Source organism: Neolamprologus brichardi, chromosome 23 (assembly GCF_056152115.1).
Source record: "Neolamprologus brichardi isolate AB-2024 chromosome 23, ASM5615211v1, whole genome shotgun sequence".
NCBI classification, from domain to species: domain Eukaryota; kingdom Metazoa; phylum Chordata; class Actinopteri; order Cichliformes; family Cichlidae; genus Neolamprologus; species Neolamprologus brichardi.
Genome location: NC_142125.1, coordinates 9,076,600 through 9,104,157, shown reverse-complemented (window position 1 = coordinate 9,104,157; position 27,558 = coordinate 9,076,600). Strand labels below are relative to the sequence as shown.

At 40.1% G+C, this 27,558-nt stretch overlaps 2 protein-coding genes across 4 annotated transcripts in view; both read left to right on the top strand.

The window, feature by feature from the left end:
* The first annotated feature begins 14 nt into the window (after positions 1-14).
* On the top strand, positions 15-16,275 carry nek1 (NIMA-related kinase 1). 3 transcript variants are annotated; one of them, XM_006790226.2, is made up of 36 exons: positions 15-198; positions 566-714; positions 807-903; positions 1,022-1,119; positions 1,223-1,306; positions 1,403-1,470; positions 1,890-1,976; positions 2,448-2,502; positions 2,787-2,987; positions 3,100-3,172; positions 3,503-3,621; positions 3,836-3,901; positions 4,244-4,303; positions 4,383-4,430; positions 4,931-5,011; positions 5,105-5,286; positions 5,374-5,493; positions 5,580-5,682; positions 6,019-6,105; positions 6,571-6,654; positions 6,761-6,838; positions 7,568-7,663; positions 7,766-7,966; positions 8,066-8,119; positions 8,217-8,448; positions 9,726-9,851; positions 9,990-10,166; positions 10,675-10,848; positions 10,947-11,052; positions 11,201-11,277; positions 11,372-11,583; positions 12,107-12,264; positions 12,535-12,893; positions 13,125-13,258; positions 14,284-14,416; positions 15,473-16,275. In XM_006790226.2, exons 2-36 carry the CDS (start codon positions 598-600, stop codon positions 15,484-15,486), a joined length of 4,161 nt encoding a protein of 1,386 aa, XP_006790289.2. In that variant the 5' UTR covers positions 15-198; positions 566-597; the 3' UTR covers positions 15,487-16,275. The 3 variants fall into 3 exon arrangements, with proteins under 3 accessions (XP_006790289.2, XP_006790291.2, XP_006790290.2); XM_006790227.3 differs by having other exon boundaries at positions 191-276; XM_006790228.3 differs by lacking the exon at positions 6,019-6,105.
* A 7,590-nt stretch (positions 16,276-23,865) lies between these two features.
* sh3rf1 (SH3 domain containing ring finger 1) overlaps positions 23,866-27,558 on the top strand; it is a 46,865-nt gene continuing 43,172 nt past the window's right edge. The window contains exons 1-2 of the mRNA XM_006790225.3: positions 23,866-24,143; positions 26,146-26,651. Of these exons, the coding sequence (XP_006790288.2) occupies positions 26,271-26,651 (381 nt within the window). The 5' untranslated portion in view covers positions 23,866-24,143; positions 26,146-26,270. The remainder of the gene's footprint in view (positions 24,144-26,145; positions 26,652-27,558) is intronic.

The following is a 27,558-nucleotide window of genomic DNA, read 5'->3' as shown; positions in this document are numbered from 1 at the left end:
TGTCATTGGGGGCGGAGACTGGTAAGCGTCATCCACAATAAGAGATAATGGACAGTCGCGTCCACCAATTAATGTTCGGTCTTGGTACATTTGACCAATGAAAACGTACAAAAAATGTAGCCGTAGTTAGATAGAGAGTGCGAGGACAGTATCAAGTACCCGAACCTCTATGATAAAGGCAGCGAGAAAAGACTAATGGTAAGGCACACAGAAACGTATACGGCTACGCAGTGAGCCGGTGATATTATATCAGCCAGAGTTTTGTACATTCACAAGGTAAATATTTTATGAAACTCCCATCTTCTTCTAGCTTCTAAGTAACGGGAACGCTAGCTGTTTTGCTACCAGCTGTGTTGTGTCTTGCATCTCAGCATCACAGTCCGTCTCATTTTCTGTCTGACAGCGGTCCACAATGGAGCTAACATTACATTTCCAGGACTACGCACAATTGTCATAATTAAGACTACCAAATGTTTGCCTTTTATAAAGCTTCTGTCACGGAACGCCCGATTAAAGCCTAGTTACACCGAGCAATAGCATTAGCATGTTCTTGATGTCTTTGTAGATCCAGCATGTGGAGCCAGTTATTCCAATAACATGGACAAGTACGAAAAGGTGAAGAAAATTGGGGAAGGTTCATTTGGAAAGGCTATCCTGGTCAAATCCAAAGATGATGGACACCAATATGTCATCAAGGAGATTGGCATATCTGGAGTAAGCGTCTGTGCATATTTTTTACACAAGCTTGGCATGTTCTTTTCAGCGTGCGCTTCATCTCGTTACCCTCCTATTCATTACTTTGACAGATGTCCAGCAAAGAGAGGCAGGAATCTCGGAAGGAAGTTGCTGTTCTTGCCAACATGAGTCATCCAAACATCGTCCAGTATAAGGAATCTTTTGAAGGTATTAATGCCATTCAAATAGCTCATCTGTTTATGTGAAGAAAATATTATCAAATTTGCACTGTGTGATAACTACATACTATAAGTTTTTTTATTTTATTTGTATTTTTTTTCCCCAGAGGGTGGCTGCCTGTATATTGTGATGGACTACTGCGAGGGTGGAGACCTATTCAAAAAGATCAACTCTCAGAAAGGGGTACTGTTCTCAGAAGCGCAAGTAAGCCAGCAACTACTCGAGGCAGTCACTGTGCAAACAGTATACAGATATTTGGTTAAACTGATCACAATACGTATGGTTTACTGTAGTCTCCCTTTTTGAGATCCTAGATTGGCTTGTGCAGATCTGCCTAGCGCTCAAGCATGTACACGATCGAAAAATTCTCCACAGAGACATAAAATCACAGGTATTCTTTCATAAATCACAAGATTCCCTTTAAGTGATAAGTTGTTTGTTTGCATGTATTGGATTATTTACATGTGTTCTCATAATGCTTGTGTAGAACATCTTTTTGACAAAAGATGGAACAGTTCAGCTTGGAGACTTTGGAATTGCAAGGGTGCTGAACAGGTATGCACACTGTTGTCTAAATAGCCCTGCAGTTTTTCATTAAGCATAGATTCCAGACTAAAAGTTGAAGAACACTTTGCATTTCTGGTAATAAGACATTCTGTTTTACTACATTTAAAAAATATTATAGTTTATTTTGTTGAAGTTTGTTATTTGTACACTTTTTAACTGTTCTTACACAGAAATATCTTTTGGTTAAAGCAAATATGTCTGATCTTATAATGTATTACGTGTTTTATGTATTTATACATTATATTTTGAGGTTCTTAGGTGCATTTGTTATTGATGTTGATTTTTCTCTTTTTTACAGCTGTTTTTGCTTTGATTTATGTCATTGTTTGTATTTTTGCACATTAGACAGTGCTTATTTGAAATATTGAAGCTTTAATATTAAAATGTGCTATTTTTCTGTTTTTCAGCACTGTAGAACTGGCAAGAACATGCATAGGAACACCATATTACCTGTCACCAGAGATCTGTGAAAATAAACCATACAATAACAAAAGGTACTTGGACTTCTGGAATATCGTACATTGGTGTCTAGTTGTCAAGCAAATTCAATAGTAATCAATGGGACAAGGTGTCTCCCCACTGAATCTTGAGTCTGCAGGATTAGGCGGTGGCTACAGTGTAATGTAAGAATGTCACCTCGCCTTTTTATTGAGTAAACTTGCTCGCTTACATCTACAGCAGAAAGCTGGTATTGATTTTTCTCCTTAACTATTTTAAGTGTACATGCAATTTAACCCACTTTAGTTACAATGAGTGAAGTTAATTTAGCCCAGTCTAAATGATCTGGAGTTTTCTTGTCAATAAAGTCTTGTTTTCATCTCAGTTTATAAAAGGAAAGTAAAGGGCATGCACTTGACTGTTGATACCTTATTGAATGAATAATAAAGTTAACCCAGAACTTATCCCTGCCCGCCCATTTGTATGTTCTCGCCTCTCATTTTCCTTGCTTTTCCTTCCTGCTGCAGTGATATTTGGGCCCTAGGGTGTGTTCTGTATGAAATGTGCACTCTTAAGCATGCAGTAAGTATTCTGTGTGAGCTGTTTAATTATTATTATACAGAATTTTAAGGTGTTTTATGCAGCATTTACTGTTCTCTCACATACTAATTTTGATCTCTTCCCTGTATATTCTATATGTATAACTGTAGTTAGATAATGTACTGTTAGATAATACACTGAAATTAATTTCCAGTATATTAATTCCTAATTAAATCTGTAATCCACATTAAGAATCCCTATATAGTTCAATTGTCTTCAGTAATTTCTATGCAGTGGTTACAGCCTTTGCATTTGTTTATTCTCAGTTTGAGGCTGGCAACATGAAGAACTTGGTTCTTAAGATAATTCGCGGGTCGTACCCTCCTGTGTCTTGTCACTACTCCCAAGAACTGCGATCTCTCCTTGCACAGCTGTTTAAACGCGACCCTCGAGAGCGACCCTCAGTCAACAGAATACTGGACAAACCTTTCCTCTCCTGCAGGATTGAGAAGTTTCTCACACCACAGGTAGACTCTGCAGCTGATTGTTAATTCTTTGGGGTTTTTTTTGTTTGTTTGGGGTTTTGTTTTGTTTTTTTGCAAAAAGTAGATTGCTCACTAAATTTCTTACTCATTTCAGATCATTGCTCAGGAATTTCGCCATACTTTTCTTCACAAGCAGCCTAAATCGGGTGTGGCACAGGTGCCATCAGGTGAGCAAACTCATCATGAAGAAGACTACAAGGGGTCTGTCTTCTACAGCTTGTTTGTAGATTCTAGAACTAATCAGCCACCAAGTCAGGCACATATTCATGGCATTATAGAGGACCTCGACACCTTAAATCAAAACTGATAAATGAAGGATGCTGGACTTTTGCATCTTTTGTACAATAATCTGCTCATTTCTTTTTGATTTTTTATTATGATGTGAAAATACACTGTTTATTTTGTGTGTGTGTGTGCACATTGGCTGACTAAAATACAAATTTTGTTAGTTTTTGAGTTTTTCTTCTAAATTACTTCTGGATATCTCATAATATCAGCCTCAGCCCAGAAGATTACAAAACCAGCCGCCAAATACGGAGTGCCTTTAACTGTGAGGAAGGTCCCAGATGGAGCCAGAAAGCCTGCAGACAAGAAACCAGCTGGAAAACACAAACCGGTTAGTAGGCTGTTATTGTTGATGACAAGCTGGTATGACCGATCTTTAGTCATGACGTTTGTTTTGTTTTTGGGGGGGGACGGGTTTGCCTTCTTATGCCAGAAGCTGTATTTGTTGTCAATGCTTCTTCCATTTGTGTGTGTGTGAGTAAGTGTGTATTGGTACATCATGTTATGTTGGCTACCTCTGAAGCCCAGTGTCATATGTTGCTCAGGCCCTTCTCCCAGCAACCCCCCAGAGAAGAGTGAGTCAAGTGGAAGAAGAGAGGAAAAAACACGAGGTACACTGAGAGCGCCATATTATATTCTCTAATAGGCTCCCTTTTTTTTTCCTTTTTCTTTTCTTTTTTTTTTTCTCTCGCCATTCACTTACACGTGAAGGTCCCTTCTTATTAGCATTTTCAATTTTGCTCCCTCTCATTGCGCTTGCTCTCCATCTTCACCTGTTGTCCGCTCCCGGCCCATTCGGAGTGCTCTGCCTGATATAGCTTTCTCTTTTAACCAAACTTTTCCTCCTCGCCCACCTGACCTCTGACAGAGCAGTCCTGCTGGCTCTTTCCCTTGAGGCGGGTTTCTTTAAGATGTCTATTTTGGGGTTTGAATGGTTTTGTCTCATTCTGTAGGATGGCATCAGAAAGAAGAGGATGGACATGATCGAGAAAGAAAGGAAACAGAGAGAGCAGGTGAGCATACTGTTTAGTTTCTATATCTCCATGCAAAAAGTTTTTATACCTTTCAAACTAAAGTCTTTCTTTCTTTCAGATGTTCATGTTAAAAGCGGAGCAGATGAAGAGATATGAAAAGGAAAAGGTGGGTGATTAACTGAGCTTGGGTGTGTGGTTTTTATTTATTTTTTATTTCATTAGTGAAGGAAAGGGGATCCTTTTTAGGACAAAGTTTAAAAAAAAAAAAAAAGTATTAAATATAAATTTTAATCAAGTAAAATTCTTACAAAAAGTCTATTAATTCAGTTTAGTTTCACTCTATATTCGTCCCATGGCCTAGAACACAGTTTTAGAACACTGAATGTATAGAAATTTATGGCTATGGCCACCATGACCCTAACTTTTTGTGTACTATAGTTTTAAGCTTCCTAAATGTTGGCAACATTTTTATATGAAGAAAATGATAAACTAACACATGAGTTGTCAAAGCACAGCCTGCAGGTCAGTGGCAGCAGTAGAGGGGGGGATTTAGTCTGGATATTTTCTTTATCTTCTGCTAGGTGATTGATCTGAGCTCCACAGTGCATTCGTAGTTCACACACTCTGTACAGCTAAACCTAAATCTAAACCTTTGATCTCTTACAGATCAATCGAATAAACCAAGCAAGAGAACAAGGCTGGAAGCATGTCTTGAGTTCTAGTGGAGGTAGCAGCCCAGAGAGAAAGGTAATGTATATTTTTTTCGTTTTTGTCATATAAAGAGTTATGTCAGGATGCCCTCAGCGAGGGTTGCGACATTGTTTTGTTCTCCGTACTCAGTGTTTTGTAGGAGGTGGAAAGAGAGGTGCACATGTTGCTGCTGTTCAGGGTTCTACTCTAGCTCCTCTCCCTGGTAAAAGCCCTTATGAACACTACCATGCAATCCTCGACCAAATGGCTAAACCGACGCCTAAAGATGTCAGCAGGGAGAGCTCCTCAGCTGGACCTTGCAGTCCCATTCGGTAAGGTTATTTTATTTATTTATTTTTGGCTGTTTATGTGTGTTAAGTAGTATTTGTAATGACATTGCCTATTTATGTACTGACTAGTGTACCAGCTGCTGCAGGCACAGTGCTTCCTAACAGCCCCGCTCGACGACTAGACCCTGACGTAATCAAGAGAGAACTCCACAGGCTGCAGCATGTTTCCAAACAAGCCCATATTAGCAGGTCAGCTAGTCACATAGCTGTGTTGTTGTTGTTCTCAACGGTGTAAAAGTTGAGTACGAATATTTATTACTGTGTTCTTTTCACAGGCAGCGCGGTCAAATGGCAGTTGGGCGAGCCTTTCAAGTTGAGGAGTTTTTGCAGCGGAGGAGGGAAGCTATGCTCAACAAAGCCCGTGCTGAAGGACAGCTGGTACATATTATAACTACTAATAAGTATATAGCCCTCATCATGAAAATACTGCATGATAACCTGTTACTATACTGGTGAAATTTATATGAACAGAAATAAAAACTGATATTGATATTTAGTAAGAAGCGTTGTCAATCTAACAGCTTAATTAAGCTCTATTTCCGGTCTCAATATTGAATCAATTATAGACCTGTGACTGCAAATCACACTGAGAATCAAACGACTGCCTGCGAATGTTTTTATCCTTTTCTATTATTTTTGTCTTACACATAATCTTGTGGCAGCTAGCTGTTAGGGCCCGTGTCCTAAAGTGTGGTTAAATTAAATGGTAAACAGGGTACTCGGCAAAACCTGGCAGCAATCTATGGAGGCCGGGCTGGTGGTGTTCGGTGCAGGAGGTCTAAAGCCAACAAAGAGGAGGAGGTAGGAGGCCAAGGCCTGAACGCCCAGCCTCACACTTCACCTTACTCACAGCACGTCTGGCTTGGCACGTTTCACACGTCTGCACAAAGCTCCCTTTGACCCGCCCACAGTTCAACCCAGCAGCTCAAACTCATTGCCACTCCTTGTGCAATGTGTGGTGTTCCATTATCCCAGTTATGGCTGCTGTCTCATTTCAAATAACCACCCGAGTTTTCAGTTTGGTCATAAATGTTTTGCTCTGAATGGAATACATCTTCATTGCTGATTGTAAATTTGTGTTGTCTTTTGTTTTGTTTTTTGTTATTTTATCTAAATGGCTGATGCCTTTGTGTATAACATTTTTTTTTTTATGTACAAGTCCCAACAAAGCATGTTTTGTTTTTTGTACGTCTGCTAATATCAGTACTGTACTCTCTGCTTTGTGTGTGTTCATTCAGTATGTAACATTTCTGTATTTGTTCTCAGGAGTACTTGGCAAGGCTCAGACAGATCCGCTTGCAGAACTTCAATGAGCGCCAGCAGATCAAAGCTCGACTCAGAGGAGAGAAGGTACATTATTCCACCTCTTCACAGGGTGCCAATAATGAAGGTGGTTTTCAGTTTTTGCTGACATTTTTGTCTCCTGGGTGTTGATGTTGCTTCCTGTGTATTTCAGTATGATAGCGATGGTTCTGACAGCCAGGAGTCCAGTGAGGAGGCCGAGCTCAGGAGAAAGAAGATAGAGGCTTTAAAAGTGAGTCTAGAAGAAGCAAAAAACAATTGCATTTTCCAATATCCGATGTTTATTTGATAACCTTATTTGCAGAGACATTAACAATGATTAAAATGACAGCAAGAGGAAGATGATGTAATCCTCTTCCTTTTCTGCTTGGCCTGTAACTTGTTGCTGTAAAGAGGCTTAAAAAGTCATGGCTGTCGTTTTGTCCTGAAACAGCACCGGAAAATATAAAAAAAAACACTGTCATCAGAGAAGACATTGGATTTTGTACAGCCCTATTTTTAGTAATCATATTTTGATCATTGCTACAGCCCCTAAAATCCACGGCTCAGAGTAACCAAACACGTGAGATTTCACAAAACTTCCACAGATCAAAACATGCTTTATTAAGCAAAAATAGTGACTAACCCTAAACCTCGAAACAACCACCCAGTGGGTCACCGGTATCAATGTTTTCTCCTGAACTAATGTTTAGAAACAAAACTACTTCAAGCTAAATATGAAAACGGGACCATCGGTAATTCCCAAGTCAACTTTTAATAAACAAAACTGCAAAAGACAAAGGTCTGTACTGGTGGAGGAGAGATGACCCTCTCAATTAGTGTGCATGCAGTTTAGCCTTCCCAGCCAATTGTAACTGGAGAAAAAAGGGAGGAGAGAGGTTAATATGATAAAAAATAATAATAGACAGAAATAATGTGTAACATATATCGAAGCGTGTCATTGTTTTGTTCCGTTTTGCAGGCACAAGCTAATGCCCGTGCAGCTCTTCTGAAAGAGCAGCTAGAGAAGAAGAGGAGAGAAGCATATGAGAGAGAAAAAAGGGCATGGGAGGACCATGTAAGCATTTGTTTTTGGTTCATCCCTGTCTTGTCTTAGTGTGACCTTACTGGTGCATTAGTTAAAGTGTAAGCTAACTTTGCATATTGACTGTTATGGAAGCTTGCAGCACGAGGGGTCAAAGGTGGCATGGCGGGAGCAAATATAGTGGCCTCAGAAGCAGTATCGTCTACCTCTGATAGTCCTCTTCCACAGCCAGGCCCCTCTCAGCCAGAACCAGCTGCCAAAACTCCAGCCCTGCCTACACCCAAACCCTCCACCCCAGCTATATCCATGACTGCTGCCCTAAAGAACGTTGGAGCAGTCAGTATATAATTTATGTATAACACTATCTCTCACAGTACTTTGGGATATTTATCTATTAGCTACATGAATTTGGCTTTTCTTTTTTTTTTTTAACAGATGACACCACTAAAGGAGAGCTTGCCTGAACCAGAGTCTGCAACCATGATCCAGGTGAGGTGATTAGTTGTGAAAATTTATGAAATCAAATAACAACGCCATTCATTCTAATGAAAAAAAATACTGTTGTGCAATCACTTCTGTGTAACAGAGTGAGAAGAAGCAGATTCTGCGCAGACTTAACCAGAACCTTAAAGCTCAAAGCCCAGTGGAGGAGTCTCCTTCGGCCCCAGCAGAATCAAGTCCTGCTCCAACCCAAAACCAGTCTGATACAGACAAGCGCCCCTCTTCCAATGAAGACCGGAAGAAGTGGGAAGCAGCAGAGCTACCTGTACTTCCCGTGGCTCAGCAAACTTTAGAGGAAACGTGTGCCACAGCAAGCAGTGAGTTGAGTCTAACTAGAGATTGATTAAGAGGATTACAGTATGTTTTGTTTTGTTTTGTTTTGTTTTTTTTGTGGTGTGCCATGCCCTGACAAACAGAGAGAAGTCTCACAACTTGCAGCGAACTTCATAAAACGACTGGGCGGTTTTTTGAAAGCGCCGATTTGGACATAGGGTAACTGAGCCAAAGCTTAAAAACTGCATGTATAGAATCACCAGTCAAATGTGATTAACAGCCAAAAAAAGGTTTGTTTTCCTCCCAAAAATAAAGTTTATAAAACTCTTTACCCACAAACGTTTAATACACATATACAAACTCTAAAGCTTCATTAAAGGCTCAGTCTTCTTAAAAAAAGCAGTAAATGCACATAGTTGAAAATGTGGTGGACATCTGACCACCATCTGTCGTCTTTGCTATTTAGTGAGTGTTTATCATTTCATCTTTTAAATTTTAACCAAATAAAACAAATGAAATTGGCCTTTTTAGCCTGTATGAATAAGCGTTAACACCTGTCTGAAACCATGATGTCAAGCTAGAAATCGTGGCATAAACAGACTCTGACCTAAATTTTGACAGAAGCATTACGCAAGTTACAGTTGGCCTACAACCACATTTAAAATCAAAATAAAGGATTTCTGTCTAAAGCAGGTTAGAATACTATAACAATGACTTCATAAGTCAAAAATTCAATGAGACAGCTGCAGCTCATGAAACATGCTAACGCTAAAAAAATTTGATTACTTTAAAATCCTTGTACTGCTTTACAAAGCACCAAATGGCCCTACTTAGATTTCACATTTATTCATACTTCATGAAACATCCAGACTTTTAAGGCAATTAGGACCTGGTGTTCTCTCTATTACTGGAATCACAACAAAATAACAAATGCAGCTTTCAGTGTTTCAGCTCCTCAGTTCTAGAGCAAATGTCTTGAACACTTGATGTCAGCTAAAACTGCTGCTCCATTTAAGTCATTGCTAAACTTTACTGTTTGAGGGGCCTACCAATAAAATCACACCTGTGACCTCCTAACCTTTGATTTGCTTTAATCTCATCTTTTGTTTGTTTGAGATTATGCTCCTTGCTACATTTCCCATTATCATCATGTTGTGTTTTTCATATAGTTTATTTCTGCAAAGAAGTGCCTTGTATCTAAACAGATCAACTGAAATATATTTGTTTTGACATTATTCTTCAGTTGATTTCTATTCAGGATCTGTTGGTTTCTCTACTAAAGGGCAGGTTTGCCAAATTTCCCCTTCTGTTATCTCATTAGCCACTTCAGCATCTCCAGATGGTAGGCCGTCCTCTGGTGGTGACAGGAAGAAGTGGGAGGCAGGAGTTCCACTTGTCCTCTCTGCAGCTCAGCAAACTCTAGAGGATACATCCCTCATGACCATTGGTAAGTCCTTTCCCGCTGAGTCAGAACAAGCGCACAGCTTTCCATATAACTGCTCTCTGAGTATTACACTCTCTCTCTGTCTCTCTCTATTTCTGTTTTTGGTTTGTTTGTTGTTTTGTTTTTGTTTTTTTGTCTCAGAGCAAACAGCGGGCGAAGTTATACAGATGGCTGTGCTACAGGAAGATGCTCCCAGGAAGATGTGGGGAGCAAGTCCAGACTCTCAGGTGCTGAAGGTACTTAAGGAGGCAGAACTTCAGCCACTCACCCAGCCACTGGAGACTCTCACCATATGTGAGGACGAGTCTTCTAGTCCTGGTTAGTCTTACTTACAGTTTCTCACCTCATGATGATATTTTTTTTTATGTGAGTGTCAACATGAAACAAATTTAGTTAGCTTCTGGGCTAATGTCTTGTCTTTGGGATTTTTTTTTTCTCTCCTGACTCAGCGTTAATGTGATCACAGGAACAACAACAGGTCATGTTACACTATTAAAAGGCATGGGTTTTTTTTGTTTAATATTTCTGACAATTTGACTAAATTAGGCCAAAAACTTTGCTTGGTACTGCAGGAATAGTTTTGATGTGAAATTTAGAGAATATTTCCCTGTATTTGTCCCAAAGTTGCAGATTTATTTATTTATTTATGAGAAACTACATAAATAGTGAGTTAAGGTAGAAAAGTACTGCAAGAGCATGTCTGAATTTACTTCAACACATAGAGAGATGAAGAATCCTTTAATGTTTACATTTTTCTTATTTGGTGCTGCTTTAAATAATATGCGCTTGTCATGTACTATTATTATTGTCTCTTGGTTTCTTTCAGTTAAATTAAACCAGATGACAGCAGAAGCTGGCATTGTGAAGATACCTAAAGAAGTGTTACCCCCTGTAGTGGCTGAGAGTCCTGCAGCTACAGATGTGGCCTCACATCAAGAAATCTCCATGGCTGCTGCAATAGAGAGCCCAACACTGCCAACCAGCGTTACTGAGACTCAGGGTTAGTACCTGATATTGATCCAATCTTTTGCTGTTTATTTACATTTTTATTTTTGTTGTTTTTCCCAGCTAAGTCCAGTGATGCTTAAATTCCTTTAGATCCAGCAGACTTGGAGTCGGTGTTTTTAGAGGAAACCCCTAAACAGGCCTCACGTCCTCCAAACAGTGTGCAGCAGGCTTGGGAGCAGGAAGGCCAACAGCAAATGTGAGTGTTAAATGAAATCAAAAAAAAATATTTTTCATACCAAAATGAAAATTGAGCTTTTATTATTATGATTTAAAACTCCTTTAAATAAATAAATGTACAAAGGCAACATGCATGTCTGTGAAGCTAAGCTGGATTTCTTCTACAGGCCAGCAGAGGGCGATATAAGACCAACAGATAACAAAGAGGCTGAGCAGAGTGCAGACAAAGTTCCTGAGCCATCAGGTGAGATCAATGTGTAGTGAGCCAAGATGACTTTTTTCAGGGTAATTGTTATCTTAATTAAACCTGCCCCCATTTTTCCTCTCTACTGGTTTAGCTCAGCATGAGGAGCCCCTATTTATGAAACTGTGTTCCCCGGCCCACCGACGCACTGCCGCCCTCGCTATCCTCTCAGCCCAGTCCTCCATGGATGAATCATCCTCCTCTCTGGCCTCTCGCTCACGCTCTGTCTCACCTCTACGCTCCAAACACCAGAATGCACTTCTCATTGGTCTTTCTACAGGCATGTTTGATGCCAACAACCCCAAGGTGATTACTGGCAGAATATTACACTTTTTTGTGTGTGTGCGGACATTGTGTTACATAATAAAAGGAAGTTCTAAAGTTAATTCTCTTAAGTATTAAACCCAGGACATTGTTAGCTGTGATCAGGTGTTTCAGGACATTTATCTCTTCTCCCTGGTGTGATGTAGAGGCTTGTGCAGTATTTTGGGTAGGATTTCAGTCTTCTTTATTAATGAGAAGGCTGAAATGAATCCATTAATCTCCCAGTCTGAACCTGCGCTGAGTCTTATATTACAGGACGAGCATCCATCAACCATTATCTTTCACGACCTTCATCAGGGACAATGGGATCTGCAGAGCTCAACATTTTTAATATGCATATAAAAAATGGCTACATAGAATAGGATCTTGTCACAGAGTCATGTCCTATTCTGGCCCCTGCTTTGCATATTAAGCCCTTGTTTATTGTGTCATATGAATTCCACTTGCAGTTGTGTTAGTCAAATACTCAAAATATTCTGTCACTGTGTTTGGTTTGTGCCCGCAGATGCTGCGGACATGCTCTCTACCAGACCTGAGTCGACTCTTCAGCTCTCAGCAGGACGTTACAGTGACTGGCGAGGCTAACGTTGCTCCAGACAACAACCTGGAAATTGAGGACCTGGATGAGGCAGGAAAAGATGATGACCAGTCTGAGACAGAGGAGTAAGAAAAGCATGAAATCTAAAAACATCCTAAGACATTTTCTGGCCCAGCTGTTCATGATCATGAGTAGTATTTTTAAGACAAAGTTAGGTTAGGTTCTAATTTTTCCATAGGCATAATCAGAAATAACGACCTGTGTCTGTAAACTATATAAAGACAGGTAGTTGTTACAATGACAACTATTGCAAGCAGCTTTATATTTAAGGTAATGACCCTACAATATTAGAGGGGAAACTATTGTTTTCTAAGAAACCTTGGTCTGTTTCTTAGTGCTTATGAAGATGAAGATCTGCGTGACATCAGGGCATCCATGGAGAGACTGCTGCAAGAGGAGGTTGGAGCTGGTGACTTTAATGGAAACCCTTCTGAGAGCGGAGACCAGGAGCTTTTCAACAGGATCGCAGCTGAAATCGATCAGGACAACAATCAGATGGCGGTAGATGATGATGACGATGAAGATGAGGATGAAGAAGAGGAAGATGATGAAGGAGATGAGGAGGAAGAGGAGGAGGAGGAGGAATGCTCAAATGGAAGTCCTGCTGATGAGGAGGCAGGGGAATTGCTTACCAATGGTGTGGGAGAGGAGAACCACAGTAATAACAGGCAGCTCAATGAAGAATGGCATTCGGGTAAGGACAGAACATCACAGAGACTCACACGTTTCGGTCTGTTTTACTCAGGTTGCTTTAAAACATTACCCAACTCTAGTTTTTACATTTAGCTTGTTTTATGTTTGAAACTGCTTAAGACCTTAAATATAATCTTTAATTAATATTCTATATTCCTTCAGCACCTTCATAGTTTTCAAGACCAAAAGTTTGAGATTTTTATGTGAAGTGATTGGTTCTGCTCCACAACAGATGGCAGCGGAGAGGAGCAGGGCGGAGAGATGGAGCATCATGACAGCATCTTCAGCCGTCTGGAAGAGCTTCGGTTCAAACTGGAGCAGCAGATGGGTTTTGAGAAGTTCATTGAGGCCTACAATAAGATTAAGGTATGAAATATTCATTATTTCTCTTTGAAATCTGGAGTTTGTTCGTATAACTTCACAGTTAAAGTGACAATACAAGCCAAAATCAAATTTACATTTTTTTTTCCTCTGGACCGCTGTGCTATATCTGGAGTGTTTTTAGCATGAGGTGCCCAGTTTTGGAGATTTCAGCTGTAGAGATGTCTGCTTTAATACTGCCGCTCAGCTTATAGGGGATGTCATTAAGGTTTGTATCTTTTTGCATAGTGATGCTGTTGGCATGTGTAGTTCTTTAGAAGGAAAATGGCTTGTGAGTGAAACCGCTTAGAGCAAGATTTGAAGATTATGTTTATGACAAAGTGCATCTTCTCCAGTGTGGACAGCCGACTAAGCAGCTACTTTTGTGGGGAGTTGGGGGAGGTGCGTATATTACATATTCTCTAGCATGTCCTGGTCTGCCCATGGTCTCCCAATGTGAAAAACACCTCACCTAAGAGGAGCGAGATGCTCAAACCTTTGCAGCAGACTCATTTTGGCTCTACTTTTCCTGCATCCAAGTGAAAGACCAGACATAGTCTCCCTCCATGAATTGTCACGTTCTCATTTTGCATGACTGAGTGATCCAAGGAGCTTTGTTGTTGGGAGAAATTCGCCCCAATAATATAACTATAGAACATAGCTGGTAGTGTCTCCCAAGGAAAAATTGGAAAAATGTATGGCCACAATAAGTAATATTCAAAAATGACATGATTCAAGAAACCTCATCTAAATCAGGGGCTTTGAGGCCCCACCCTGGAGCCAGTCAAGGGGAATCTCAGACTCTATGGGATAAGGTTCAGCCCAAGTGATCTGCATGGGCCCACTGGAGGAACCATTGGTGTCTTATTGTTGGATTGGACTGCAGTCAAGGGTGGTGGTTCAGTCTCTCTCTGCATTAACTGATTCTCCAAAATAATGCAGTCATATGTAAAACATATACATCTGTGCTGTCCTTTTTAAGCATTACATCACAAGATTGATTGAAGAGACTTGTTGTTTTGATGCTCAAGGCCATACATGAAGATGAGGATGAGAATATTGACCTGGGCTCCAGTTTGGTCCTAAGCATTCTGGGAACTGAGCACCAGCATCTGTATCCCAACATCCTTCATCTAGTGATGGCAGATGGCGCTTATCAAGAAGGTGAGTGACAGTTTTATCATATTATCTTTTTCAGTGTCTCTGATTTAAATAAATAACATTTAAAATGATAGTCTTTAATGTTTTTACATGACACACAATAAAAGAGTTCAAATTAGTTTTTCACTTGGACCTGGTTCATTTTATTTATTTATTTTATTTATAATTTTTAATTTTCACACCGTTTTCCTTCTGAGCCACAAACATCCGAGCAGGTTTCTTTTCATTGTTCTAGTCAGCGACAGCATCGGCGTCATGTCAAAATTCTGTCCTCTTTTCTCACGTTGTTGCTCAGTCTCTTCACCAAGTCGTGAAGAGACTGAGCAGATGTGAAAGACACCCTTAACTCTGTTTTCTTTGTCGTGCTATGTGCTGAGCGTGTCATCGGACTTGGGGGGCCACAGCAGAAATAGAAAGCAGTTAATCCCTCAGGATGGGAGCAGGCTTCAGATATATTTTCTAATTGAACATCTTTGTTTGATAGTTCGTTCGTTTTCTATTTTTACTGTCTTCTGAAGTAGAGATGGATGATGCAAATGTCAGATATCTCCCCTGAGGGCTCGTCTTAAGATCTGTTATCTTATGGCTTACATCCACGCAGTGGTGGATATAATTATATATTTTTGAAGCAGCAATCACAGAGCAAACTGTTGTAAGGCAGCATAGTCTATTAATTGTGCCAAAATCTCAAATTCTTCTTTTTTTTCCCTCCCTTTGGCTCTTCTTCTTGCCAAAAAGGGCAAATATTCTTACTATTGTCATCTCATACTGCATTTCAAACTTTGGGAGGGGCAGCATATAAAAACAATAAAAAAAGAGAAGCTTGATAAGCTTGTTTTAGACATTAGATAAACTGATGAGCTGCAACAGATCCAAATATGAGACCAGTACAGATTGGCAGATGGCTGTCAGTGACCTGGTGAGGTTAAATGTTTGGTTCTGTTGTTCATTATAACAATGCTGTCATTGTCTCTCGCCTCCTCTGTCGTTTACTTTTAGGAGTAATGGTCCAACTGCTTTGTTGAATTGTCGTGATTTTCTTTGTTGTCTTTCTTTTAGATAACGATGAGTAATGTTTTGTGCAATGGAGCTGCTGGCGGCTTTGACAATCTGCTAGCAATCTGATGTCTTCCTGTGACACACGCGATCGGCAGAAGGATCTATGCATGAAGTGTCCCAGCCTCACATCTAACAGTGTTTCAGGCACACTTGCATGATGTATAACTAAAACACTCAAGACTGTACTTCATACTTTGACTATCAGCACCTGACACTCTTTTCTAACCAGTGTTCTTTCAAAAGTGCATTATGGAAAAAGACATGTGTTGTTGTTAACCAAAGTTTACTGCAAAATCAAGTAAATGTTTCGTCCACATCTGTGAGTGAAAGACGCACATGGGTTGTCACGATTAAAAGCATAGACTTTGTTGTGTTTAACATTGTTGTTGGTTCAGTTGGACTCTTTGGTGGGTGAAGATCTGGTCCTCTCAGGTGCTCTCTTTCTGTCCCATCCTCAACCACAGCTTCAGAACTTTAACCAGGTCAGGATTTTTTTTCAAAACCAGTTCAGCCTCTTTTTCTTGTGATTGTTGTCACCAAATAAGAAGTTAAATAATATCTAAGGCATTTTCCATGTTTCGTACTGCTTCGATTAAATTAAGCAAAGTGAAACATTTTTGTGAGTGAGACTGTTGTATATGTTGCCAAGGAACTGTAGCAAGACTGGTTGGTGTGACAGGTGGAGCAGGTCAGAGTTGTACTGATGATATAACTTGTCATATCGACGCTAACAGTAAATCATGTTTGTTTCTAAATTTAAATACTGCAGAACTTTATATGAAATAAAAACCTTTTTTAAAGAAGTTGAAGAGTTATTCTATTTCTTCCCACAAAGAAGGGTTTAGACAGCAGACATCAAGGCTTGTGATTTAACTGCCTTACAATTTATTTTTTTATTTTAAAGGTTGAGTTAGGTTGTTTTAAAGCATTAACAAATAAATTTTTGAAATCTGATAAAAATGACTTCTTTGAAATTTGGTGACGTATTTGACCACAAGGTGGCAGCATTTTAGCAAAAGGTTCCACCCAACCAACATAGATTAGATTCTTTGTTAGAAATTATCTATTGCTACCCCCAAAAGACAACTTTTAATTCATGCTTTCCACAAACTAAGTTGGCTAATTATGGCTATAAAATCCTACATGACCTCATTTTAACTTCAGTTGTTATCTCTGCTACAAAATACACATCTTGGATGTAACATCATAGCTTTTGTTTCTTTATATTTTGTTAGTAGTTTTAATTAATTGAAACTGCTGTAAAAAGCTTTCAAAATATTCCTAAAGGCAGTTTTTGTAATTATGTTGTGCAGGTAGGCCTTTGCCTTTTGACAGGTTACAGTTGTATATAAGAATGACTGACTCACTGCACCATCTCCTGGTACAGATTGGTATTACATGAAAGTACAGCCTGGCCCTGGCTTCATTTAAGTTAGTTTCTCTTCAGTGCAGTACATGGATGTTTTTTGAGACTTAGTACATTTAGGTTTTAAACAAATCAGTGTACAACAAGTAACTCACAGCCCCCAACATTTTACATTATTTTTTAAATTTAATGTGTGTTTATTTATTTCTTCCTAAAACAATCTTTAGATTAGAAATGTGGTTGTGGAAAGAGAATCATTCTACTTTTCACAGGTTATTGGATGACTGTGCCACTGGTGAGGACACGAGGCTATTTTCAGCTACAGCTGGTTTCAACGGACCACTAACCCTTCCTGTCAGCTAGCAAGATTTATTTGAAGTCATGATCCCTGTGGAATAATATAACACGAGGCAGTGTTCTAAGACCACATCTCATTTACCATGACAGGAGACTTCGGTATGTGTCCTACAGTATGGGTTGGAGTATACTTGAGTAGCTGACCTACAGTGCCATCCTTTCATTAAGAAAAAAATGGTCCCATACGATTTCCCCAGTAGTTCTAGGTCCCTCTGATTTTATTTGTCTGTAGTTAACATATCTCAGGTTTGAACTCATCAGGACAAAGCAATGAATTATATTTTGATTAGTGCCACTAGTACTGAAGTAAAAGTCAGCCTGGTGATTAGGCCAGAAACTGAGCTGAGAATCTTTACATCTCTACAAGATGTTGCTTTTATAAATTAAATCTTTCCTAGCTGGTGATGAAGGACTGAACACTGATTTCTGACACCAGCCCTAACATAAATATGACACTACTTAAACTGCAATATGTCATTGCCCTGCATATGTTTCAAAGCTGAGGCGTGCAAAGAGGGTTACACATTGGATTTCATGTCAAATAATACACAGATATCCAGTGAATTAAATTCTCTTTACATGCATTTATTCCTTTTTTATTTTGCTTTTTTTTTTTTTTTAAATGAAATTAATCTGAAGTTTGAGTCTTTGCACATAAATACATGCACTTATATGTGGGTTTAAGCCTCTAAATATATTTAGACCTTTAGTCAAGGGCCCGACAGGAGCAGCTCTTAACGCCCTTAAATGCCTTCATTCACTATTTATACTGCTCGGTGTCATTGTGCTTGTTTGTTGTTCCATATCTGATTTAGTTATTCTGTTTTAACTCCCACCATGTGGCTTGTATTATGCATGGGTGGTTGTTTTATCTCTGTAGTGATTAGCATTTTTACTTGTTAAGAGGGACATATATAGTACATGAAGGCAAGCAACTGTCAGTATAATCAGAGCATGAGGGACTTTGAAGCAGCACTTATGGCTTTCTTTTAGATATAAGCGCATTATAGGCTCAGTGTGGAGTCTTGGTACAGCAAATCTAATTTTAGGTCTTGCAAACATAGAATTGTCAGAAAGTCACTTAAAAGTTTTGCCTTTATCTCTTCAGGTTTGTGGTTATGAGGTCTGTTAAGTATCACAGCTGCAGTAAAATGTATGGTGCCCCAGTGATGGCAAAATGCAACATCCAATTTCTTTATTGCAAAATTGAATTTGGGGTTGCAGGGATGGCGGGTGTGGGAGCCATCCAAGCTGTTATAGTGCAAAAGGCTGGTACACCCTGGACAGGTCATAGCTCGCCATAGGGTGAATCCAAAGACAGACAATCATTCACGCTCAGATTCACACCTGCAGACGATTTAGAACCATCCATCCATCCATCCATTCGCTTCCGCCTATCCTTTTCAGGGTCGCGGGGGGCGCTGGAGCCTATCCCAGCTGTCATAGGGCGAGAGGCGGGGTACACCCTGGACAGGTCATAGCTCGCCATAGGGTGAATCCAAAGACAGACAATCATTCACGCTCAGATTCACACCTGCAGACGATTTAGAACCAGTTAACCTAAAATGAACCATCCATCCATTCTCTTCCACTTATCCTTAAGAGGGTCACAGAGGTGCTGGACCTTATCCCAGCCACCGTGGAGCGAAATGCGGGGTACAAGCTAGACAAGTCACCAAGCTGACGCAGGGCTAACACAGAGAGACAGACAACCTTTCGCGCTTATGGACAATTTAGAGTTACCAGTTAACCTAACCCTACTAAGCACATGTCTTTGGACTGTGGGAGAGAGCCAGAGAACCTAGAGAGAATCCAAGGAAAACTCCACTCAGAATTCCCCAGCCAGCTGGTGGGTTCAAAGCCACAACTTTCTTGCTATGAGGCGACAGTACTGACCACACCACTGGGCCACCCACAGAAGAAAAAAAAACACATTTCAGGAAATACAACATAACAGAAAACACCACAAAACTACCCAAAACACAGAAAACAACTGAAACATAACAGAAAAACACAATGTTACAAAAACCTCATCAAAACAGAGAACATAAAATTTCAGAAAGCGGAACAAAAGCAAGGAAACATAATAAAATTGTGTTTTCTGAAACCTTATTGCATTTTTATTGTGTTTTCAGAGGGTTTTGTTTGTCTAAATGAGGTTCTGTTTGAGGCGTTTTGTATTTGTAATTTCACAATGATGTCAACTCCAAGGCACTCTCTTACAAATATCAGTACCTTCAGTGTCACCGTAAGGTCACATTTAGTCATGTTTAACCTGAACTGGTGGGTGGCACAGTGGTAACAGCTAACACTGTCATCACAGCATGAAGCCACCGGCTTGCTGGGGTTTTCTCTGTGGAATTTGCATCTTCTCCCTGTGTCTACATGGGTTCTCTTCAGCTTCCTCTCATACTCCAAAATATGTCCATGTTAAGGTAACTGGTGATTCTTAATTGTCCGTAGGTGACAGTCTGTGTTTCTGAGTTAGCCCTGTGATAGACTCGTGACCTATCCAAGGTGTGCCCTGCCTCTCCCGTCTCCCCATCGCCCCACACTGGATAAAAACATGAACAGAGTTAAATAAATGAGCTATATAGTTTCAGTCCCTCCCACGCAAAGCCCCCGACATTATAGTGAGGATGTAATGAACTTAATTCTTCTCGGAATTTTCCATAGGGCCTCCTTGATCCAAGCATGAAAAGAGGAAAAATCACCCCACAGAGAAACATATGCGCTTAAGCATTATCATGCAGCGTTCGTTGACATTGAGTTTACGATGCCTAATCTAATTTGAAAGCAGGTTGCCTCAGGCTGAGTTAGTAAGTTTGAAAGCCTCATCAAAGTAATACAAATGAAGATCACTGGATGTGAGAGTCCTGATCTTAGGAGCACATTAGGCTTAAAGCGTTTGGGCTGCTTTCAATTAAGACAGTGAAATGTCAACTGGTGAGCAACACTACATATAACAGCTCTATAATCTGTGCTTGCCAATAAAAAAATGGCTTTCCTCTCTGGTATTGGCTGTATTTCAATACTTTGTGTCTCGCACATTTATTTACAGTAATGGACTGTACAAGAGAGAGCAATATTTCTGTCAAGGCCCATCCTTTCATGGAAATTGGGACATATGTCTTGTCATGTCCTCTGCTGCTTTCCTCGTTTCCATTTATAAGCAGTAAGCAGTAAGCAGCAAGTATAAGCACAGCTGTCCCCTTCATCGTGTGCAGCTCTGCATGTGTGTGTGCAGTGATGGGGTTTTTTTCTGCCCTCAGGTGCAGTCATTATGGAGGATTATTGCCTTTCCGCGTGTACAAATCATTCCCGTTGTCTTTCCGAATAACATTATTTAATGTCTCTGAATGCGAGTGTGTGGTAATGCACAGGAGTCAAGCTGAAAAGGAGGGGCAGGGGCTATTGTCTGGGAGGAGGTGGAGGGGCAGAGTGCAGCCTCCTTACGGCGAGGAAATATGACCTGCGGGCTTCTACCAGCTCCCGTGGGATTGCATGTGACAGAGGAGCGCCACCTCTGAATAAATCTCTTTTCTTTATTGCCTTTTTTCTCCCTCGCCTTCATCTCTCCCTCTTGCTCAATATACAGTGTCCTCCAAAAGATAAAAATAAATCACATGTTTATTGTCTGGCTGTGTCTCGCTTGCTCTCCTCTCCCTCGAGTAGTTCTATGTTTGCAGAGAAGGTTATCACGAGTCAAAGGTCCATTTCAAATGTACATCTTATAATAAATGGTTAAAGCAGCACCTCTGGAGATAAGTCCTCCCTTTCGCCTATTTTCTTTTATATGACTCAGTGATGGCTCCATCAGTTTGCCTTTGCCTCAAGAAAAGATAGGATAATATAATCCCAGTGTCATAAAACTACAGAAGCATCAGAACTTCAGGTCAAGACGAAAAAGTATTTTACATAAAAGTTAAAACAGAGCCGTCAAACATGCAGCCCGGGGGACAGAACCAGCCCACCGGGGACTCCAGTTCGGCCCATTAGATGGCTTTGTAAAGTGTGAAAAATGCAATAAAGAAATTAATTATTCAGTGTTTTTGAGTTAAATTGCTCTACCCCATGTCGGGATGAAGTGCCAACATTACAATAAAAACTATTTTTACATTTAGAGAATTTGTTTGAATTATAAAGATATAAATTACTGTTGTTGTTTACGAAAACTCTGCATGTGAAGGGTTTGTGCCTTTATTCACACTGACAACCCTGGCAGAGATAGGAGACAAAAGATTTCTAAGACTGTAGAAAGGAAAGTAGTGAGACATGTGTCTAAAGATCCCACAACGACTGCCAAGACACTCACGAGTTAATTAGTTAAGTCAGGAATTGTAGCCTCAAATAAGACAATGACCCTGCACAGGAATGACTGTGAGGACTGGAGAAATCCACTTCAAGCCACTCTGAAGTTTGCTAAGGACAATCTAGAGAAAGATTATGAATACTGCAAGCACATCCTTTGGTCATACAAGACAAAACTCAAGCTCTTTGGCCATTTGGCTCTTTGGTGGTGGGAGCGTTTCATTGTGTGGATGCTTCAATGTGTCTGGAACTGTGAATCTCTTCAAGGTGGAAGGAATCATGAAGAAAGAAGATAAGATGAAGTTAAGATTCTGAAAGAAAACCTCAAATAGTCAGCAACAAAACTGGGTCTTGGTCATCAGTTTATCTTCCAACAAGACAACAATCCAAAACACACATCGCACATTTTGGTGAAGAACCACCTTCAGAAGACCAAAGTGAATATTAGATACTGAATCCCACTTACAACTGACGTCCATACCAGATGACCATCAAATCTGGAGGAGATTCTCCAACGAGATGTTTGTGAGACTTGCTGAGAACTAAAACAAACGAGTGAAAGCTGTTATCCGTCTGTTGTTGGCGCATTGAATGTGAAATTTTCAGAATATTTATTCACATTTTTAAAGATATTAGACATTCAGAGGAGCAGGGCTTTTCATATTTATGCTGACCAATTGAGATCAAAGTGGATTGTATGTGCTCCTGAAGTAAAAGGAGTTGGATAAATCTGGTTGGATCTACTTGAAAATAGTGAAAACGCGACCAGTAGATGTCCCTGTATAACTCTCCAGACATCCCTTAGCCAAAAGAAAGGTAAAAGTGTTTCACCCGTTATTGCTGCATGACAGAACAGGGGTTCCTAATGTTGGAAAATTGTAACTGAACAGAAAAACAACAACATATTTTGGTATAATTTAAGATGTTATGCGATTAAACTCGACTTTCAGCCAAACATGCCCACAGGGGTGAAAGGGGGTGAAATGAAAAAATGAGTTATTATGCACTCTGTCTGGGAAAAGATGCTGCTTTTTGACACATCATTACAGCTCATTATACGATTCAGTTCACGCCCTTTTGATAACGAGTGGTGCTGCCTTCTAGTGCACCTCGGAAATTTACCGCTTACGTTGTAGTAATCCCGAAGCAGCCGATGATTGTTAGAAACGTGATATTAAAACACAAATAGCGGTATAAAATTAGTTATATGAGGCAATTTACATCACTATCTACTTCTGCTTCTAAATGGTGTACTTCATTACACTTCATTACAATTGTTTTAAAGCTTTAGTTATCTTTTTTTTAAATGTTATTTGCTGAATCTTTTGAATCCAGCTGCAACGCTGGAGTGATTTACATTTTAAAGAATCATTATTTTTGATCATGCATGCTGCATTAATCTACTTATTTTAAGTTTATTTTTTAATATTTTTTTAGCCTGATAATCTATCCATGCTTTCTACAAAAATACTGGTAGCTATATAGTGCTTTTCTGCTCTAACTCAAGGTATTTTTGGTAAAAGTCAAATTTCCTCACTCACACAGTGGTGTACTCTGTTCCATAAAAACATTAAATAAAACACTAAATTAATGTAGTAAATTTTGTAAGTTTAAGTTTCATGAAAGAGGATAACTCAGGATGTGCTAAAAGGCAACCAAGCAATGCAAGGCTTGCTTGTTGTTTTGGGCACCAGGCCAGTAGTGAAAGGTTTGCAGTGATAGTCTGAGATTCCTAACCTCCCTGAGGGGGCACACCTGAGTCCCTGTAAGTGGCAATAACAATTCTGTTTAAACAAACCTTATGAAAGCAATGACAGTCACTAAGTGAAAATGAAAAGAAGTTATTGTTTTGAAAGTGAAAAAGAAAGAAGAAAAAGAGAGAGTGGAGAAATCTAGCACCTAAATGCTGCCTAAATCTTACCTTGCTTTGCTGTCTGACTCTGGCAGCTGTGCCGTAACATTCACAGACTGTTTTTTTTTTTTCATTTCGTTTTTTGCTGTTTTCAGAATATTTATAAAGTAATGGCAGTGAAGGCTGGATGAAGGGGCCCCCTGGGAATTTTTGCCCTGACAGTCTGTAGAATTATCACGCCCCTGCCTCGTTATTGGTCCCTTCAGTGGAAAAAGAAATCCTGCAAAAGCCCCTGGCTTTTGTTGGAATCTGGTCACCTTAATGGGAATACTTTTTCCCAGTTATATATCGGCTATATCACCTTTAAGATGTGTATTTTCCTACTTCCATCTACTTTTATTGTGCATTGAGCCTCCATAATGTTCCCATTTCCGACAGCACCGGAAGGCCACCTCACTCCCTCCCCCTCTCGGCTTGTTCCAGCAGCAGTCCCGCAGAGCAGAAGTACCAGCATGGCGCTCGGTGAGGCTGGAGTTCCGTTGTCTCTCTTGTATTGTGTTTCTCATGTCAGGTTTTACTCCACTATCTGATAGAGGTCTGCGATTCCTGCGCGGTGTGCGCCTCTAAACAAAACCTGTCTGGGTAAAAACGGCAGCATTTGCCTGCTGGATACTCACAGAGAAGTGGTTTGTAGATATCTGAGAAGGCTTGCTAACTAGCAAGGAGGCAAAAAAAAATTACGGGAGATACAGAGCAACAAGAGGAGGAGTCCTGTTCTGGAAGAGGTAAGCTGAATTACATAATAATAGTAGTTGAAGTACTTAGGAGTGGTATAAATATATTTGTTTGTGTCTTAAAGTTGTTAAAACTCTTTATTTTCCAAGTGCGCAAACTTAACTGTTTGTTGGGTATTTTTTAAGGGGGGACGACGTTAAAGCAGCCTCCTTGTTATGAAGCGAGACTTGCTAACAAACTTAGTTTAATTTGCTTTTTTGTAGTTCAGTTCGAGAATAATCCACCTCAAAAGAAAGTAGCATAAGAATAATTAGTTACTGTTTAGCGTCGTTATGTAATGTTTTCGTTTTTTGTTACAATGTTGCGGTATAAGCGTAAGATTTTGTCATTTTAAAAAAAGAAAAAAAATAGGATTAATAATTAAAGTTTGTTGTGTTATTAGGATTTGTTTTTTTTTAACCAGGTTTACTTAGTCGTGTGTGAATCCTCCTGCATGATTCCGCTCTTTAAACACAAATCACTGCACTTCAGTGCTTCACCGCTGCTGCAGGTTTCTCTTTTTTTGTGTCTGGCTCGGCGGTGTTAACCGTACAGTCAGTTTAAAGGGTCCGAGGATCCAAGATCACACTTGCCAGGTGTAATTATCCGCTGTCGAGTAAATGAGATTAACTTGGCCTCCTGTCCCCCGCTAGGTAATCTAATGATAGACCTTAAAACTGTTCTTTTTTTCCTTTTAATGTTTTTGCGAGATTTAGCAACAACTCTCTTATGCATGTTAGGTTTTAGTGCGGCAATTCATTCTGCATTACAGTGCAGATATAAAACAAAACGAAGAAACCCCATTTTAAAAACACGGAAAAAATAGGGTGTAGATCTCTTATAGAAAGACACATGCAGCAGTGTCTCCATGCCATGGATTGGTACTAAATCTTAGACTTTATAAGCCCACCATGATTTCATTTTCAGAGGCACTAAGCTCGCCGATAAATTTATGCATGAGGTTTCTTAAAACAGCTTTAAAGTATTGACTCCTGGAGCCACAAACATTTCTGTTGCTCTAAAAAATCGAGGTCTCCTCCGTAATAATCTCATTATAATCCATTTGAAGTCTCCCTAGGCTTGTTTTTCGATACTTTGCCTTCAAGTGTGCAGTAAACAGAAGTGTTTAGTATGCTCTAAATGGAGACATCTTCATCCTTACATGCAGTAACCTTGGTAAACTTGCATTGCGTATAAATAGCCTTTAAAATAGGTCTTTTGATTTGCAGTTGCTATTAGAGACACTAAGGTTCTTATCAGAAGAAACGGTTCTCCTCTTTGGCTTTACTAAGAACACTGTTATAGACATGATATAATTCTCAATATGAGAGACATGAGCTGCTGGAGACCAGTCCTGTAAGATGGATGGCATTTTATTGGAATCAGTGCTGTTATCCATTCTTCTTGATCCTTATTGATCCATGATCAGTTTTCTGTGTGCAGAAACAAAGTAAGCTTACACAAATATCCAGCTGCTTTATCTTTTCCAAATCTGAACACATTGTTTATAGAAAGTAGAAAAATGACTTGAAATTCTCAGGTGTGCAGAAGCTCTGCTGCCCTGAGTTTGACTTCACTGCTCTGCAGTGTGCAGCTGTCAGAAGTGATAAGCTCGGATGAATGCAATACCAGTGGACTGGACTTTTTTGGAACTGGTTTTGGTTTGTCATGGCTTGATGCTCAAATTATGAAGCAACACAATACAGCTTTAGCCATATGTAAGCATGTAAGGGGTTTCCAAAACCACAGTTCAGTTCATAGTAGGAGTTTGCATTCCCAGTAAAAAGTACTTTGAATCAATATTCACTGAGAACTACGTGACAAACTTTGTGGATGTTTGTGTTAAAATTTAAGTCATTATCTCGTGATTGTTAGAGTTGTTACAGCCATCTGCGTTGCCTGTTAAATATGTATGCCATGACCTATTTCTTGTGTATACAGTTGATAAATATGAATGTCTTGACCTTTTTCTTTTGTCCTTTTTTTATTATTATTGTTTTGTTTCTTTTACAGCTGATGCAGGTGCCATGGCAATAGCCGAGGCATGGGAGTGACGTGACAGTACTTGATGTGCTTCCAAACAAAAACCTTATCAGCATCATGTTTTTCTGCTGAATTAGAGGCAGAACACACAGAGAATGGACGAGTCCGTGTTGTTGGATTTGCTCGAGTGCCCCGTTTGTCTCGAGCGGCTAGATGCCTCGGCAAAGGTTCTTCCTTGTCAGCACACCTTCTGCCGTCGTTGCCTCCAAGGTATCCTTGGCTCACGCGGGGAGTTGCGCTGCCCAGAGTGCCGGACGTTGGTGGAGTGTGCCGTGGATGAACTTCCCAGCAACATCCTACTTGTGCGGCTCTTGGATGGAATCAAGCAGAGGCCACGGAGGGTTGGCCCTGGGGCGGCAGTCTGCACAAATGGTACATCTGGAGCCATGGCCAGGGCACATGGAAGTGGATCCCGGGACCAGGGCACCCCGGGAGCACAACCCCAGCGAGCTCAGGCTAAGAGCACCCTCGTCCGGGTTAGTATATTAACTACCTGAGCATGGCTCAGTGAGTACACATCTGTGTTTCCCATTGTTATGGTCAAGCTGAAACAAAACAGAGAAAATCTGTGTGGATTAAAAACAGCATGTTGCATTACTAGCTCTCTAATCCTTGCTGCGGATTAACGGTTATCATGGTGATCCCAAAGCCAGTTGACTAGCAGCCCAACATTACTGAAGGCAGTGATTGAGAGCAGTTAATAGTTAAGCCACCAAATGATCCTGCACTCTATGCCAACAGTAGATGGACTTACTCCCGTAAGAAGAGCTCGCAGGCCTTTCTTAGTTGCTGACATTGTCATATGCCACAGACAGCCTTGCTCTTGCGATCCCTGCTGCAGTGTTGCTTGTGAAATTCAGGGTGGATCTACAGGGTGGTTGTTTTATCTGCAACACTGAGGGGACTTGTAAAGTGTATTTAGAGCAGAAAGAAAATTGTGAAAGACTTGGAGTCTGTGTTTCAGTAGTTTTATTTAGATACACTGATGAGACACAGATGACGGTGAAAGAGTGAAAACAACACACACAACATTTGTTTCTCAATCTCTAAGCCTAAGAAAACACGAGTTTAATGATGGTTTCATTTTTAAGGGGAAAATAAGCTGTTCAACCTAAGATGCCATGTGTTGTTGTGTCATGCCATATTCAGTGTTTGACATGCAGATTCCCAGACATGGATTATACCTAATCCTAGACTAAATTCTTTACTCTATGGGGATCTTCATTGAATTTTTCCTTTTAGTCTAGGACTAGGATTATCTATGACGAGGAAACTTGCTCATAGACTTTATTTGGGTGGGCTGCCCAGGTCTATGGATGGCTATCCAAGTATATTTTAAAATGTATTTTATTTATTTGACTGCCCCAGACAGCAGTGCAATCA